This window comes from Erpetoichthys calabaricus, chromosome 2 (genome assembly GCF_900747795.2).
Source record: "Erpetoichthys calabaricus chromosome 2, fErpCal1.3, whole genome shotgun sequence".
In the NCBI taxonomy this organism is placed as follows: Eukaryota; Metazoa; Chordata; class Cladistia; order Polypteriformes; family Polypteridae; genus Erpetoichthys; species Erpetoichthys calabaricus.
Window position 1 is genome coordinate 335,224,537 of NC_041395.2, and position 18,746 is coordinate 335,243,282.

General features: G+C 40.3%; 1 protein-coding gene across 1 annotated transcript in view; it reads left to right on the forward strand.

Moving 5' to 3' along the window:
• The window catches only part of b4galnt4a (beta-1,4-N-acetyl-galactosaminyl transferase 4a), a 717,903-nt gene that overhangs the window by 336,015 nt on the left and 363,142 nt on the right, over positions 1-18,746 (forward strand). The window contains 1 exon segment of the mRNA XM_051923408.1: positions 11,012-11,122. Coding sequence (XP_051779368.1) covers positions 11,012-11,122 — 111 coding nt within the window.

Here is an 18,746-nt window from a genome sequence, read left to right on the forward strand (position 1 = left end):
AGAGAAAAGAAACGTCTAATGAATTGAAGCGGAAAGCGGAGCCCAGACTCGTTAGTGTGACGGCTTATTTACAGAAGTAGAGTTCATGATAGATGAACGCCAGGGCTTTGATGTTTTATATAGCGCCTTTCACCCAGAGTGTTTTAACTATGAGCCTTCACAGAACCTGAGTTTACATTAGGTGAGGATCTCCCCTAAGGTATTTTATATAGCGCCTTTCACCTTGAGTATTTTCCTCAACAAAGCAGTACCTTGGCTCGGCACCTTTCTTTGTTTCTCAGACATGGAGTTTTATATAGATGTAGATCTGCCCTGTGGTGTTTTATATAGTGCCTTTCACCAGGAATATTCCCACTGTGATCAGAACTAGGCATCCTTGGCCCGATGGCTCAATGTCCAGTGTAATTTACAACAGGTGAAAGCCAGCTGGCCCTTTTGTGTGATATAGCACCTTTCACCCTGACTATAAAATCAGATCGGTCTGCTGACTTTTCGCTACAATTCACAGATTCATGGCAGTGCCTTTCAAGGATCTGCCATGAGATATTTATATAGCATCTTTCAACCTTGACTGTAAGAGAAGAGGCAGAACTTTGTGGTCTGCTGACTTATTGTTTTATACAGCGCCTTTCAAAGTGAGTATTATCATTACCGTCAGAGCCACAGTTTTTTTGGTCTACTGTGTCCACTGTATATCCATCCATCCATTATCCAACCCGCGCTATCCTAACTACAGGGTCACGGGGGTCTGCTGGAGCCAATCCTAGCCAGCACAGGGCGCAAGGCAGGAAGCAAACCCCGGGCAGGGAGCCAGCCCACCGCAGGGCACATACACACACACCAAGCACACACTAGGGACAATTTAGGATCGCCAATGCACCTAACCTGCATGTCTTTGGACTGTGGGAGGAAACCCACGCAGTGTGTGTGCCCTGCGGTGGGCTGGCACTCTGGGATTGGCTCCAGCAGACCCCTGTGACCCTGTAGTTAGGATATAGCAGGTTGGATAAAGGATGGATGGATGAATGCTTCTTATGTAAAGACCATCACAAAATATAATCACAAACTGGACTTTGCACAATACGTTGGCGAGCTCTGTAAGCCGTGCTGTTTACTGAAGGATATGCGTGTGACAGACTGACTGGCAGGATGACGCCCGACCTGTTGCTGCATCCAAACGGTGCCATCTTTTGCCTTTATGCCTGGTGCAGCTGCGTTGTTCTTATGTGTGAGTGGACGTTTCTTGTGGAGAGGGCTTCTGTTCTCTTTCTCCGATGTAGAACCCTCGTCCTCATCTGAGTTCACCTCTGTTATAGCTCGTCTTTATTTGAAAACAGTAGCGTCAGATCGGGAAGAGTGTGAACATGACCGAGAGAATAAAACTGAATAAAAGAAAACCGCTAACCTTTACAAGTTCAAAGTTTATTGTCGTGTGCACAGTAAGGAAACATGTTTCCCTGTACAATGAAATTCTTTCTTTGCTGTTCATACCAAATGACAAAACCAATGTATAAAGGTAAACATAAATAATAAGTAGCAGATAGATAATAAGTAACAGAGGCAGCATAAAGTATAAAAACAGAATAGAAGTGTAAAGTGTAATGTGCAGGTAGGTGTGTGATGGACAAGTCAAATACAGTTGTGTGAGGTGAGACAGAATGAGGTGGCCCACGGTTATAAACTCTATAAAGCGTCTTTCAAAATGAGCGTTATAATTACAATCTGAGAGACAATTCGTTGGCCTGTAGTCTCTTTTCAGACTTGTCAAGTTTAGTATAGCAGGAGATCTGCCAAAAACCAGCCGAGGTGGGCACACACCACTCCTCTTTTCAGATTACTACATTGGCTCAGTGCAGCGGCACGTATTCAGTTCAAATCCTTAATGATCGGCTACAGAGTAGTCAATGGCTCAGAACGAGGCCTATACGAGGTGTGACTGTTTAATACCCAGAACAGCCATGTGGTGTTGCCCGTACGACTAAGTGCAACTGAAACTGTCGAAAGTGGTGTGTGGTGAGGATGGTGATTCAATAAAAAAAAAGTCAAATGTCTTTGAGTGGCATAAGAACTTCAAGGAGCAGCACGAAGATGTGAATGGTGACGCCAGGAGTGGAGGAGCATCCATCACGATGATGCCCCGGGCCATGATGTGCACACTGTTTGGAAATCAATTACCAAAGTGGATTAACTTCTAACTCTTCACTGACTTAGCCATTGTGATTCATAAAATTAAAAAGACTGGTCTGAAAGGGCAAAGATATTCAGACATTTCTGACATCCCGTGTAATGTGACAAAAGAACTCAAGGATATTCCAGAAACAGAATTCTATCTGTCTGTTTATCTATCTATTATATAGTGCCTTTCCTATCTATCTATCTATCTATCTATCTATCTATCTATCTATCTATCTATCTATCTATCTATCTATCTATCTATCTATCATATAGTGACTTTCACATCTATCTATCTATCTATCTATCTATCTATCTATCTATCTATCTATCTATCTATCTATCTATCTATCTATCTATCCATCCTGTTCTGTTCTGAGCTCATCACTTGTGGTGATCAGTTCTGTCACCTTGTCATGGAACACTTGTTCCCAAAATGTCCTCCAGACTGAAGTTTACTCAATTATGTTGACATCTGCTAATAAATGTACAAACCTCTTGAATCTAACCCTTGGTTAATCCATTATGCTGCCCATGCAGGTGCCCATCCTTCTTTACAATTTAGAGAAACTAATGAGGTTGTAGGAAGCCAGAACACCTGACACCGGGCTGGGATTTGAACCCCGGGACCCTTTTGCTGTGAGGCAGACACCAGTACCCTTGGCAGTAAAACGGCTGAATGAAAACAGATGCATGGCTTCACCCCCTCCATCGGGGTTACACTCCTCCATTTCAGTCCTCTAGGGTCTCACTATTTTCTCATTTTCATTTCAATTAGGCCTCTCAATTACTTTAATTGATCTAATTAGCCATTCACATGGATACATTTAATCATTTTTTTCTCCGGCCTTTTTCAGTTAATGATTTAAAAATTGACTTATTTACAGTCTGAACTTAATATAAATTATTCTGCCCCTGTAAAAGTTGCACATTTGCCTAATTAATCAAACAATTAAACTCATTAGGTAACTGACAGCTTGATTGGAGTGTTAAAGAAATGCTGCCTTCTAGGACAGCCGAGAGTTTAGTGGCCATAATTAACAAATGACGAGACAAGATTGTCGTCACCTGTTGGTGCCTGCCATTGGGGGACACCATATCATTTTGTACATTTCCTTTCCGGTGGAGTGACTGCCCCCCAGCTTCATGGTTCTCACCTGCAGGGGTGGGTATGGGCACTTTACAGGTTAGGACAAGTGTTCCATCTAAGGAGGGGCTTGGCGCGAACAAACATTTCCAGTTATATTACGCTGTGGGCACTGCTTACTATAAGGGATTGATCATTCTGTTACATTATGAACCAAAATATTTGTATGTGTTACTTATATTGTAAGTGGCGTGTTTATTTATACAAACAATTTGATTCATTCATGAAGATGAAAAGATAAGTTTAAAAAAATATATGGAACTTGTACCATTTTTCAGTTTGTTCATATATAATGCAAAAAGCACCTGTGATTGCCCTGTCTGTCTGTCTGTCTGTCTGTCTGTCTGTCTGTCTGTCTGTCTGTCTGTCTGTCTGTCCACACCAAACAACTTGTCTCCCAGTGGACCGATGTAAACCCTATTCGGGCAAAATTAGTAAGTGGGGTAAATTAATTATTACCGGAGGACCTCTGAAATTTTAGTTATGCCCAAATCACGCCATTATGTCAGTAACTTTTTAAGGACTTCACTTTCATGTTTCAGTAAAGATCACAGTGGCTTTTGCATTTTTTTTAAAGCCTTATAAAATAATTTAAGATCTATCTATCTATCTATCTATCTATCTATCTATCTATCTATCTATCTATCTATCTATCTATCTATCTGTCTGTCTGTCTGTCTGTCTGTCTGTCTGTCTGTCTGTCTGTCTGTCTGTCTGTCTGTTATATAGTATCTATCTATCTATCTATCTATCTATCTATCTATCTATCTATCTATCTATCTATCTATCTATCTATCTATCTGTTATATAGTGCCTTTCTATCTATCTGTCTGTCTGTATGTCTGTCTGTCTGTCTGTCTGTCTGTCTGTCTATCTATCTATCTATCTATCTATCTCTCTGTTATATAGTGCCTATCTATCTATCTATCTATCTATCTATCTATCTATCTATCTATCTATCTATCTATCTATCTATCTATCTATCTATCTATCTATCTATCTATCTATCTATCTATCTATTATTATAACTATAACAACCAAATAACTAGGCTAAACTAGTCCCATGCGAATTGATACGTCAGTGAAATTCTGTCATTTAAGTAATTCAGTGAGTGAATAATTTCTTTACTCCAACACCTGAGGTAAAACTAATCTTCTCCAAATAGGAATTTATTCTTTAACTAAATTTATCAAAACGGTTAAGTTTTCATGGAGATATCTCGAATACAGCACATTTGTGATATTTTAAAATGTCCCAGTGGAAAGCATTGGTGAATTTATGACTTCTACGGATTGATTTTCTGTTTCAATGTACATGCAAAACAAAAGTAGCAAGCTCAGCACTGTTATTTACCATATTCACTCGCGTTTAAGTTCTCCTGCGAATAAGTCGGGGCTTGATTTACGATTTAATTTCTGGTATTTTATAATGTCGGTCGTATAAGTCGAATGCGGAAAACTCACACTGTTGGTCCAAGAGATTACGATATGCTAACGCCCTCCTGAGAGAGTAACCATGGGGCTCATGGCCTTTTTTTTGCTATGTGGGTGCAGCAATGCGCTGTATCAGCGTGTGCTCCTAGCCTCTCTCTCTGTCTCTCTCTATTGTGTCTACGTGACCGCACAGTGATACCCTAACTATTCCGAAGTGACGTATACACTGTTTTGTGTTTTTTGCATCTCACACACCTTTATCGTAAGAGCATCCGTTATCTACAATGTAGCATTCGATCAAAAGAAAATATGAAGCTAGTGTTAAATTAAAAGTCATTGAAGTGGTGAAAGAAATTGGTAGCTGCGCTGCTGCAACAAAATTCGATGAGTCTGAGAAACTGGTGCGAGATTGGAGGAGGCAAGAAGATGTAAAATAAATTAAGTCGGATTTTTGCAGAAGATGGGATGATGGATACTACTGGTCTTCAAAACATAAAATAAGAAGCTTGTCACTGGAATTCTTCCTGACAGGTTCATTTTCATATGCTACATCCACACTGATATTCCATTAGAACACTCTGGATGAGAACAGGCCATTCAGCCCAACAGAGCTCGCCAGTCCTGTCCACTTATTTCTTCTAAGAAAACATCAAATCCAGTTTTTAAGGACCCTAAAGTTCTACTGTCTACCACATTACTTGGTCACTTATTCCAAGTGTCTATCGTTCTTTGTGTAAAGAAAACTTCCTAATGTTTGTGTGAAATTTCCTCTTCACAAGTTTCCAACCGTGTCCCCGTGTTCTTGATGAACTCATTTTAAAGTCACGGTCTCAATCCACTGCATTAATTCCCTTCATCATTTTAAACACTTCAGTCAGGTCTCTTCTTCATCTCCTTTTCCTTAAATTATAAAGGCTCAGCTCTTTTAATCTTTCCTCATAACTCATCCCCTGTATCCCTCGACTCAGCCTAGTTGCTCTTCTCTGAACCTTTTCTAGTGCTGCAATGTCCTTTTTGAATGGGCGTATAAGTCGGGGTCTGATTTTATGATCGATTTTTCAGGTTTGAAGATGGGGCTTATACGTGAGTATATACGGTAAAAATTTCTATGATTAACTTGTCCGTCAATTTTTTTTTTTTTTTTTTAAAGAACCTTAGTAGGCTCAAGTGCTTTTATGGACACTTTAATGATAAAACATTTGGCGTAGTCGGCAGGATTTTGCAGGATTCTCCAAAATGTTATATTTTATTGTGTAGATATCCAGTAGTCAAACAGGATGTCTATATTGTTTAGGAAAACCGTTTCAGTAAAGTCATCTTGTTGTTATGTCACCAAAGTTAACTACTTGTTTACTGACGTTAGCAATCATCGGAGGGTTTGAAGCTCTATTGGATGACGCACTTAAACACCTATCCAGGTTCTGTAAAATCTTAATCCATAAATATTAACATGTTCAGTAATATAAGAAAAGTTGTGCTCATTCTGGTCAAATCCTTCCAGAGGTACAAACTGGGAGATGGTGGTCTGCGATCCCTGCAGAGATTGTTTGTAGCCTTTGTTATTTGTATATTTTGTGTTTAGGGTGTTTAGTATTGTTGAAGTGTATTTAGTTCTGTCCTTTCAGGGCAGCCACTTTCTGGTAGGAATGTTTCAGTCCTTGCAGTGTGAGGAACTACCAGTAGATAGATAGATAGATAGATAGATAGATAGATAGATAGATAGATAGATAGATAGATACAGTGGTGTGAAAAACTATTTGCCCCCTTCCTGATTTCTTATTCTTTTGCATGTTTGTCACACAAAATGTTTCTGATCTAAAAACACATTTAACCATTAGTCAAATATAACACAAGTAAACACAAAATGCAGGTTTTAAATGATGGTTTTTATTATTTAGGGAGAAAAAAAATCCAAACCTACATGGCCCTGTGTGAAAAAGTAATTGCCCCCTTGTTAAAAAATAACCTAACTGTGGTGTATCACACCTGAGTTCAATTTCCGTAGCCACCCCCAGGCCTGATTACTGCCACACCTGTTTCAATCAAGAAATCACTTAAATAGGAGCTGCCTGACACAGAGAAGTAGACCAAAAGCACCTCAAAAGCTAGACATCATGCCAAGATCCAAAGAAATTCAGGAACAAATGAGAACAGAAGTAATTGAGATCTATCAGTCTGGTAAAGGTTATAAAGCCATTTCTAAAGCTTTGGGACTCCAGTGAACCACAGTGAGAGCCATTATCCACAAATGGCAAAAACATGGAACAGTGGTGAACCTTCCCAGGAGTGGCCGGCCGACCACAATTACCCCAAGAGCACAGAGACGACTCATCCGAGAGGTCACAAAAGACCCCAGGACAACGTCTAAAGAACTGCAGGCCTCACTTGCCTCAATTAAGGTCAGTGTTCACGACTCTACCATAAGAAAGGGACTGGGCAAAAACGGCCTGCATGGCAGATGTCCAAGACGCAAACCACTGTTAAGCAAAAAGAACATTAGGGCTCGTCTCAATTTTGCTAAGAAACATCTCAATGATTGCCAAGACTTTTGGGAAAATACCTTGTGGACTGATGAGACAAAAGTTGAACTTTTTGGAAGGCAAATGTCCCGTTACATTTGGCGTAAAAGGAACACAGCATTTCAGAAAAAGAACATCATACCAACAGTAAAATATGGTGGTGGTAGTGTGATGGTCTGAGGTTGTTTTGCTGCTTCAGGACCTGGAAGGCTTGCTGTGATAGATGGAACCATGAATTCTACTGTCTACCAAAAAATCCTGAAGGAGAATGTCCGGCCATCTGTTCGTCAACTCAAGCTGAAGCGATCTTGGGTGCTGCAACAGGACAATGACCCAAAACACACCAGCAAATCCACCTCTGAATGGCTGAAGAAAAACAAAATGAAGACTTTGGAGTGGCCTAGTCAAAGTCCTGACCTGAATCCAATTGAGATGCTATGGCATGACCTTAAAAAGGCGGTTCATGCTAGAAAACCCTCAAATAAAGCTGAATTACAACAATTTTGCAAAGATGAGTGGGCCAAAATTCCTCCAGAGCACTGTAAAAGACTCATTGCAAGTTATCGCAAACGCTTGATTGCAGTTATTGCTGCTAAGGGTGGCCCAACCAGTTATTAGGTTCAGGGGGCAATTACTTTTTCACACAGGGCCATGTAGGTTTGGATTTTTTTTTCTCCCTAAATAATAAAAACCACCATTTACAAACTGCATTTTGTGTTTACTTGTGTTATATTTGACTAATGGTTAAATGTGTTTGATGATCAGAAACATTTTGTGTGACAAACATGCAAAAGAATAAGAAATCAGGAAGGGGGCAAATAGTTTTTCACACCACTGTACATACATACATACATACATACATTCACATTCACATTCACATTTTCCAGCAGCAGCATACTGATACAATAAATGATATTAAATTAAAGAATGATAATAATGCAGGTGATAAACAGACAGTAACTCTGTCTAATGTTAAATGTTAACGTTTACCCCCCCGGGTGGAATTGAAGAGTTGCATAGTTTGGGGGAGGAACGATCTCCACAATCTGTCAGTGGAGCAGGACAGTGACAGCAGTCTGTCGCTGAAGCTGCTCTTCTGTCTGGAGATAATACTATTTAGTGGATGCAGTGGATTCTCCATAATTGATAGGAGCCTGCTGAGCGCCCTTCGCTCTGCCACAGATGTTAAACTGTCCAGCTCCATGCCAACAATAGAGCCTGCCTTCCTCACCAGTTTGTCCAGGTGTGAGGCGTCTTTCTTCTTAATGCTGCCTCCCCAGCACACCACCGCGTAGAAGAGGGCGCTCGCCACAACTATCTGATAGAACATCTGCAGCATCTTATTGCAGATGTTGAAAGACGCCAGCCTTCTAAGGAAGTATAGTCGGCTCTGTCCTTTCTTGCACAGAGCATCAGTATTGGCAGTCCAGTCTAATTTATCATCCAGCTGCACTCCCAGATATTTATAGGTCTGCACCATCTGCACAGTCACCTTTGATGATCACGGGGTCCATGAGGGGTCTGGGCCTCCTAAAATCCACCACCAGCTCCTTGGTTTTGCTGGTGTTCTGTTATAGGTGGTTTGAGTCGCACCATTTAACAAAGTCCTTGATTAGGTTCCTATACTCCTCCTCCTGCCCACTCCTGATGCAGCCCACGATAGCAGTGTCATCAGCGAACTTTTGCACATGGCAGGACTCCGAGTTGTATTGGAAGTCCGATGTATATAGGCTGAACAGGACCGGAGAAAGTACAGTCCCTTGTGGCGCTCCTGTATTGCTGACCACAATGTCAGACGTGCAGTTCCCAAGACACACATACTGAGGTCTCTCTTTAAGATAGTCCACAATCCATGCCACTAGGTATGAATCTACTCCCATCTCTGTCAGCTTGTTCCTAAGGAGCAGAGGTTGTAAGTAAGTAAGACTGTAAGACAGTAAGACTGGTCTAAGCCATTGTGAAGGCATTCAAGGTTGTGAACACTTGCATGGTTGGAAGAATGGGACCAAGGTTTGTCCCAGCAGTGTGCAGTCTGCCTTTGTTAAGGATTTCAGAGATGAGTATTGCGGGGTGTACATGTAAAACAAGGCTAGTAAGCTCAGGAACTTTATTTTGGCATTTCTAGGATTAATTTGTTCACCAATAACAAAGAACCTTAGGAGACTAAAGTGCCTATCGCAGACACTTTATGATAAAACATTTGGCATAGTCGGCAGGATTTTGTAGGATTTTCCAAAATGTTTGGGTATTTTTGGGGTATCCTGTGGTCAAACGAGATGACTGAACTATTTAGGAAGAAAGCTAAGTTTCAGTGGAGTCATTTTGTTCTTATCTCAAAGTTGACTTGTTGTTTACTGACACCAGCAATCACTAGAGGGTCAGAGGTTCTATTGGATGAGGAGCTAAGGTACTTATCCAGGTTCTGTAAGATTCTAGTCTGCATGCTGTAAGGATTCCAGAGATAAGCATTGTGGGATATACAAGTAAAACAAAGCCTGTAAGCCCAGGAACATTAGGCATTTCTAGGATTAACTTGTCCGGAAATTAAAAAAAAAAATCGTAGGATACTAAAGTGCCCTTTGTGGACACTTTTAAAATAAATAGCTTGTCTCTGCAGAACCCAAAATCCACCTGGCTGCACTGTGAGGATTATGGTTTCTGATTTCTCTATCATCTTCAATACCATCCAGCCATCCCTGATAGGGGATAAACTCAGAGATCTGCAGGTGAATGAGCCTGTGGTGTCCTGGATGAAGGAAGGTCAATTTGTGAGACTCAAGGACTGAGTGAGCAGCACTGGAGCGCTACAAGGAACAGGCCTGTGTGCCCCACTCTTCACTCTGTACACCTCTGACTAGAAATATAACAGCAGGTCAGGTCACTTGAAGAAATTCTCAGATGAGTTTGCACAAATGGAGTGGATTGATAAGGGAAAGGAGACAGAGGAGGGGAGGCAGTTGGAGAACTTTGAGAATTGCCTGCACCTTAACATCAGCAAAATCGAAAAACTGCTTATTGATTGTCACTGCACCAAAGTGCCTCAATGTCCAATCACTAATAAATGGGTGGATGTAGAGGTGGTCCAATCCTCCAAGTACAGTACTTCATGGCCCACAGCAATGACAGTTCGGACTGGTCTCAGAACACAGAGGAACTGGAGAAGAAAGGACAGAGCAGGTTCTTCTACCTTAGGAGACTGCGTTTCTTTAATGTGCAAATTTGACATCCATCACATCATCTATAACTGTGATAGCCAGTGTGGTGTGCTGGGCTGGTAACATCACATCAGGAGAGACCCACCAAATCAAAAAGCTAATTAAAAGGGCAAGTTCAGTTATGAGACACACTCTGAACCCCCTGGAGGTAACAGAGGAGGAGAAAATGAAGACCAAACTGAGCACCATTATGAACAAAGTTGCACATCCTCTCTCTGACAAACCAGCACTGAGGACTTCTAGCCAATGAATCAGTACAAATGTGTCAAGAATAGAGATGGGGGTCCTTTATACCAACAGCATCTATTATATAGTGCCTTTCCTATCTATCTATCTATCTATCTATCTATCTATCTATCTATCTATCTATCTATCTATCTATCTATCTATCTATCTATCTATCTATCTATCTATCTATCAGTGAGCTAGTGGATCAGTTAATGCATGTGTGTTTAAAGCGAAGTTCAAATTTTCACTTTTGACAAAAAAAAATATATTTATATATATATATTTTTTTTAAACAGGTGATAGGCCTAGGCCATCTAGAAGAGCTGAATGGAGATGACGGCCAGTATCTTAAAAAACTGAAGAAGTTCCTCATCGATAAACAAAACCTTTTGCCCTGGAAGTCAGAGGTGAGATGAATTCTAAGCTTTGAGAGGTAATAATGAGGTTGTATTTGCACTCACGATGCCTTACTTAGCCAGTAGGGGGCAGAGATAACTTTCTAAACTCTTACAGGGGGGACTTCAATATGCCAAAATGGGAAAAAAATAAATAGATATACACATATGTATTTATGTGTGTGTATATATATATATATATATATATATATACTGTATGTATATATATATTGTAACAAAGGCGCTATATAGCACTCGACCTGGCACAGATTGGACACGGGAGGCATGTATAAAAATAAATAAACTTTATTTTCTTCAGCTAGAGGGCATGTCTTCCCCGTGTCCCCCAGCCACAACACAGTCCCAAGTACAAACTCAAAACACACAAGGTATAGCACCACACTCCTCTCTTCTACCACCACTCCTCCTCAGGCTTTGTCCTCCCCCTCCCAGTTCTGGCTCCTGATTGGTGGTTGCTGGCCCCTTTTATGGCCCACCTGGAAGTGCTCCAGGTGCTTGATCACCTGTTTCCGGTTGCACTCCCAAGTGGGGCTGAAGATTCGTCCAATTTGGCTCAAGAGCCCATGCAGCGCCCCATGGCGGCCACCCCAGATCCCAACAGGGCTGTGGAGAACTGCATCTCCCATGGAGCCCTACAGAAAGCTGAGGCACCACCGTCAGCCAGGGAGGCTGCCACCAAGTGTTCAAGGGGAGTTATTGAGCAGCCCATGATTGCTCGCCCAGAACATACATCGAAGGGGCGTCCACCACAATATACTGTATATATATATATATATATGTATATGTATGTGTGTATATATATATATATATATATATATATATATATATATATATGTATTAAAACACACAGTTGTGCGCTTCTTAATGTTCATGATATGTTCTGTTAAATAGAAAGTTGCGCAATTTGTGCCTGCTTTGAGTAAATGCAGAGAGATAACACTGTAATGTTCCAACGACATGCAATATGTGGGGATTGGGTACCGCTGCCTGTATGTGGAGCATGCACTGTTAAACGGTAAATGTTGGTAGCATTCATATCAGATTACAATAACAAAAGAGAGTGCATATTCAGTAGTGGCAGTTCAGTTACTTTGTATGCGAGAAACTTGAAGTATGCAAGTGGCACGTGAGAAGTTGTTGTGTCCGCTACATCTCATTCTCTGATCAGGATTTCTGAACTACATTATATACAGGTGGATGTTGCCCGAATGGACATTATGTGGTGCATAGCTGTGTTTGTGTGTATGTATACATACTGTATATATATTCACGGCATTCGTAGTCTGAATCACAATCTGATTGTATGGGTGGTTACCTACCAGGTAACGCTTGTGGTTGGTCAGCAAGTCAGCTAATATCCGCCACGGTGCCCTCAGTTGTGAGAAGCAGATCATAGAATGGTTGAAATAGTTTACTGTCAAATAATGCAAAGAGTACGCGACACGTGTTTTGCCCCAATTCTGGGCTCATCAGGCGTACACACTCACTGCACTCCCTTACGGGAATCGAACCTCGGACGTCAGCGCTAGAGGCGAAGCCCCTAGCGTTGCGCCACGGCGTGTGGTTCGTTTTTTTGACAGCATATTGCAACATATATATATATATATATATATATATATATATATATATATATATACTGTATATACTGTATATACATACATATTGTAAAGATACACACTGGCTCCCTGTGTCTTACAGAATCGAATATAAAATCCTATTAATAACCTACAAAGCCTTACATAACCTCGCTCCAAACTACATCAGTGACCTTCTCCATCACTATGTGCCTGCCCGCCCACTAAGGTCCTCTGATTCTGGCAATCTTGTTGTGCCCCTCACTAATCTACACTCCATGGGTGACAGGGCCTTCAGCTGTATAGCGCCCAGACTCTGGAATGACCTACCGAAATTAATCAGGTCAGCTGACTCCATGAATTCTTTTAAAAAACAACTCAAAACTCATCTGTTCAGGAAGGCTTTTAGCTCAACTTGACTTTATTACCCTTCTCTCAGTTTACTTCTCTGTCAAGATGCTCATGTAACCTGTGTGTGTGTGTGTGTGTGTGTGAGACCATCAATTATGTTGTCTGTTTCTTTTTTTTTTCAGAATTCACTGTCTTAATCTTCTTTATTTATTTATCTGTTTTGTACAATGCTATATACTGTACACACTGCCGTTCTTTATTATATTCTGTAAGTGCCTTGAACATAGGAAAGGTACTATATAAATAAAATGTATTATTATTATTATTATTAAAAAAGGCAGGAAAAGGTTTGGCGAACAACCCCCTATTATTGTACAGCATACAAAGCAAAAAACTCAAAGTTTCAATAAATGACTCCAGAGCAACATATGGTTCCATGCCCAAAACAGAGACAACTAAATCTATCTATCTATCTATCTATCTATCTATCTATCTATCTATCTATCTATCTATCTATCTATCTATCTATCTATCTATCTATCTATCATGTAGTGCCTTTCATCTATCTATCTATTATATAGTGCCTTTCATATCTATCTATCTATCTATCTATCTATCTATCTATCTATCTATCTATCTATCTATCTATCTATCTATCTATCTATCTATCTATCTATCTATCTATCATGTAGTGCCTTTCATCTATCTATCTATCTATCTATCTATCTATCTATCTATCTATCTATCTATCTATCTATCTATCTATCATGTAGTGCCTTTCATCTATCTATCTATCTATCTATCTATCTATCTATCTATCTATCTATCTATCTATCTATCTATCTATCTATCTATCTATCTGTTTTTAGTATATAGTGCCTTGCATATCCGTTTATCTCCCATGAGCCACCACTGAGATTTTCTTGTTACGGTGCCTCTCATATCCCCGTGTTATTTATTTATTTTTTGCTCCCTTTTAAACTCTCTTAGCGCGCAGACTGAGGAGTAAATTGATTTTATTCATGGAGCCCATCTGGCAGTCCATTGACCTTTGTTCCCCGCAAGATTGATGCCTTTGTGTTCCTCCCATATTGAATGCAATTACAGGCAGTTTGGGAATACATTACATGAAATGCATCATTGGAAATGCGCCTCCTGCACGCTGGAAACAGTCCTAATGGAGAGTGATATCCAGCAGATAATCCATTAATAATAACGGAAACCGCAGAAGCAACAGCGGGAAAAGAAACATAGCCCATGGTTTGGGAAGACCAGGGAATTAGTCTACCCTGTGATCTTGAAGCCCCCACTTATGAGGAACCTGAGGGTAAAAGTGGAGAACAGTGGACACAGCTTCCTGGAATGAATGTCCGACTCTTGTCTGCCCAGTTGGCTGATCTCGTGAATTAAAAGTCAGCGAGCCAGATGAGGGTCTCTTAGTCACGGAAGTACTGCTTGAGTTCTTTATCCTACTGACTGATGTTGTCATCAATTGATTTTTTGCAGCCATGAAGGGCGCTACATAGAAAAATGGGTCAACAGGCTTACATTTATTCTTTTTTTTCCACACCCTTTCTATTAAAGGAATTTACCCCCCAACTTGCATAACTGGTTTATTTCATGAGCAGTTCTCAGTCTGGGTGGGATTTTTATAGCGATATGCTGCTGGTGCCCATGTGACCACTGGTTCAGAGAACGAGAGCAGGATATCAAAGTGCAGTGCAAGCCCACTGAGCCCTGTATGCCAGTAGGTGGCAGTACTTTAGTTATTTGTGTATGACAGGGATCACATCGTACTACAGGGGGCACCTTTTTGCTCTCATCAGTTCATGATTATGCAAGGCAGAGGAAAAAAAAATTTGAGAGTCCAGTGGCACAGCAGCAGCGCCACAAGGGGAGCTGCGGTGTCAATCTGGGGGCTTCTGTTGTGTTAACAAGTCCCCACATGCTGATGATATTCAACACGTTCTCTGTAATTTATGCTGTTTTTCAAATACATTTATTAAATTTCAGCAATGGCAATGAAGCGTATTGCTAGTGAAAGTGTTTGGCCGAGTGATCCTAATTGCAAACACATGATTAGCTTAGTTGATTTCTGGTACATAAAAGTGATATGTTTAGGGTATGTGAATAGGGTCCGCTGGAACCTGACCCCATTTTTCCCCACAGAATCAATGCATCAGTATCTGTAAGTTCCACTTCTGCTGGGTTTTCTGGGAACATAACCCCTGTGGATAATGGGAATTAACCGTATAAACTAACAATACACAATGTACAAGGCCATAAAGTGGCAAAGTAACATAATGTCATGTCATTTTTTAATTTATGACATTACAGACATACAACCATTGTGCAGGACAGAGACCTTATGTTCAGTGCCACAAATGTGCAGATCACTTTGAATTTCTCAATTAATTGTCAGTATTGAAAAGCATCCATTTATCTAAATGTGTGTATATAATGTAATTCTCACCTCTGTAAAGGTACACGTGTCTGTCTGATTGCTATGTCTCTGTCATTCCAACAGATGGCGCATCACAAACATCCAGCTTAATAAAAGGATAAGTGTCCGGTTGCTTTGTATCTCCCTGTCATGATTTAGGTTGAAAACTAATGCTTCATAGCCTTTTTCTTTAAGAGAAGCCATATTGTGTACCATTGTCAGGGTCTAGGGGTAGGATCTCCGGGGTCATGACCTTAACTTAATCCACAACTGTCATAAAAGGTCAGCCTTTAACTAGGAATGTTATCCAATCTGCAGATAAAATCCTTAATTTCATTTTGTTCTGTTGTGTGTTTTCCCTTCTTCTATTGTCTGCTTTCAACTCATTGCCATAGTTAATTGACCTTGATTTTAACTGTCAGTTGGGTTATGGTTGCTACGATTTACTTTTATGTTCTTTTGTTTTTCCTTTTGCCTGTTTCTTCCAGTTTACTCATAAAATCAGTTCTCCTGTTTTCCTGTGGAGCCAAGACACTCCCATTCCAAAAAATGGCACATCACAAACAATTTTTAGGAATAAAATGCATTGCATTTTTCATTCCAGCAGATGGCGCATCACAAACATTAGCGCTGCTTTTACGAATCTCATACAAAAAGGCATGAAACAGAGACAGACGCCTTGCATGGTACACTGCAAGTATTAACTCTGAGGTCTATGTTGATTACTTAAATTTCAACCCATTTTAGATGGGTAGCAAAGCTTATTGTAAGAATTAAATGCATCGCTTTTGTCATTCCAACAGATGGCACATCACAAATGTCTACCTTAATAAAAGGATAAGTGTCTGTGTGTCCTTCTGGTTGCTATGTCTCTGCCATTACAAAAGATGGCACATCACAAACATTTTTAGTAATATAATGCATTGCATTCGTCATTCCAACAGATGGTGCATCACAGACATCAACACTGCTTTTTACAAATTCCATACCAAATAGATAGATAGATAGATAGATAGATAGATAGATAGATAGATAGATAGATAGATAGATAGATAGATAGATAGATAGATAGATAGATAGATAGATAGATAGATAGATACTTTATTAATCCCAATGGGAAATTCACAAATGGCATATAACAGAGATATATGCATCTCATGATGCAATGCAATCAATAATGCTGAGGTCTACGTTGATTATATTTCAACCCATTTTAGATGGGTAGCAAAGCTTATTGTATGAATAAAATGCATTGCTTTTATCATTCCAACAGATAGCCCATCACAAATGTCTATCTTAACAAAAGAATACGTGTCTGTGTGTCTGTATGTGTGTCCATCTGGTCGCTATGTCTCTGCCATTACAAAGGATGGCACATCACAAACGTTTTTAGAAAAAAATTGCATTGCAATTGTCATTCTAACAGATGGCGCATCACAAACATCAACACTGCTTTTACGATTAGATAGATAGATAGATAGATAGATAGATAGATAGATAGATAGATAGATAGATAGATACTTTATTAATCCCAAGGGGAAATTCACATACTCCAGCAGCAGCATACTGATAAAAATTAGTAAAAAGTGTCCAGGGAGCGAGTCCACATAAAAGAAAGTGGTAGGAATCCCATTCCAAATGGCATATAACAGATATATATGCATCTCATGATGTACTACAAATGTTAACGCTGAGGTCTGCATTGATTTATTTAGATTTCAATACGTCTTAGATGGGGAGCAAAACTAGTTTGTAGTGATAAAATGCATTTTGTTTGTCATTCCAACTGATGGCGCATCACAAACATTAATGCTGCTTTTGCAAATCTCATACCAATTGGCATATAACAGAGATATATGCATGTTACGGTGCACTGTAAACATTACTGCCGAGGTCTGTGTTGATTATTTAGATTTAAACACAGCTTAGACAGGTATTACAACAAGTCTGTAGTTATAAATTGCATTGTGTCCGTCATTCCAACAGATGGCACATCACATGTTTAACACTGCTTTTATGCATCCCATACCAAATGGCATATAACAAAAGGAATATGCATTACATTGATCATTCCAACAGACAGGGTATCATAAACATTTGTTGAATTATTTTATTTGTGAGAGGATTAAAGGGAGCTTAGGGCGATGGCAAGGTGCATGAAGAGGTGACGTCTCGTGCCAGTTTCATATTTCTGATTATCTCTAATTACATTTTGATGAGTCAAAATTTGAAGTGCAGGTGTCTTTAATGGGACTGAATTTAAAGGCATCTAAAACATCATTTTAGCTCTTCAGAAGGAAACCGAAGGCCTCTCTGATGTGACTTTTGACTGCTCTGAATGTGATTACCGATTTCTCTGCTTCTCTAATCCTCTAATTACAAGTCAGTAGGGGAAAAAATCCATCATTTGTATCTCTTGAAGAGCATGGAAGGTAATTTGTATTTAGACAGGTGGGGAGCATTTCTATACATCTAAAATATCATTTTATAATTTTATTATCACAAAGATGTGGTGGTGACTTGTCAAACTGAGGCATTAAGGCTCTCAAGGGGAGCTCCAGGACGGTCAGATAGGACACATGGTGTGAGGCCTCTTCGAGGGGTCAGTGTGGCCCATTGAGGTGGACTGGTTGACCTGAGCCATAGTGTTTAAATGCAGCATTTAGCAAAAAGGACATCACAAATATTTAGTATGTCAGTCAGTCAGTCATTTCCCAACCCGCTATATCCTAACATAGGATCACGTGGATTCTGCTGGAGCCAATCCGAGCCAACACAGGGCGCAGGGCAGGAACAAATCCCGGGCAGGGCGCCAGCCCACCGCAGGACACACACACACTAGGGACAATTTATGATCACCAATGCACCTAATCTGCATGTCTTTGGACTGTGGGAGGAAACCCATGCAGACACAGGGAGAACATGCAAACTCCACGCAGGGAGGACCTGGGAAGCGTTGAGTGATGAGAACACTCGGTTTTATAAGGGGTGTGGTCAGTGGGCACTGTGGGTGATGAGAGATACGATAATAGAGTTAGTGTTCATGCCCCCTGGTGTCCCGGAGTGGTAGTGCTTACCTCAGATGAGCTCGGTAGGTGACCCTCAGACACACATGCGTGACATGTGCCATTTATAAGTGCCGAAAATCATGATATTGAGAATTATTGAACATCAAATCAAATTGGAAATTGGATTTTTTGCCCAGCCATAAACATAGCCTTGATGGTCGATTTCTTTTGATAGAACA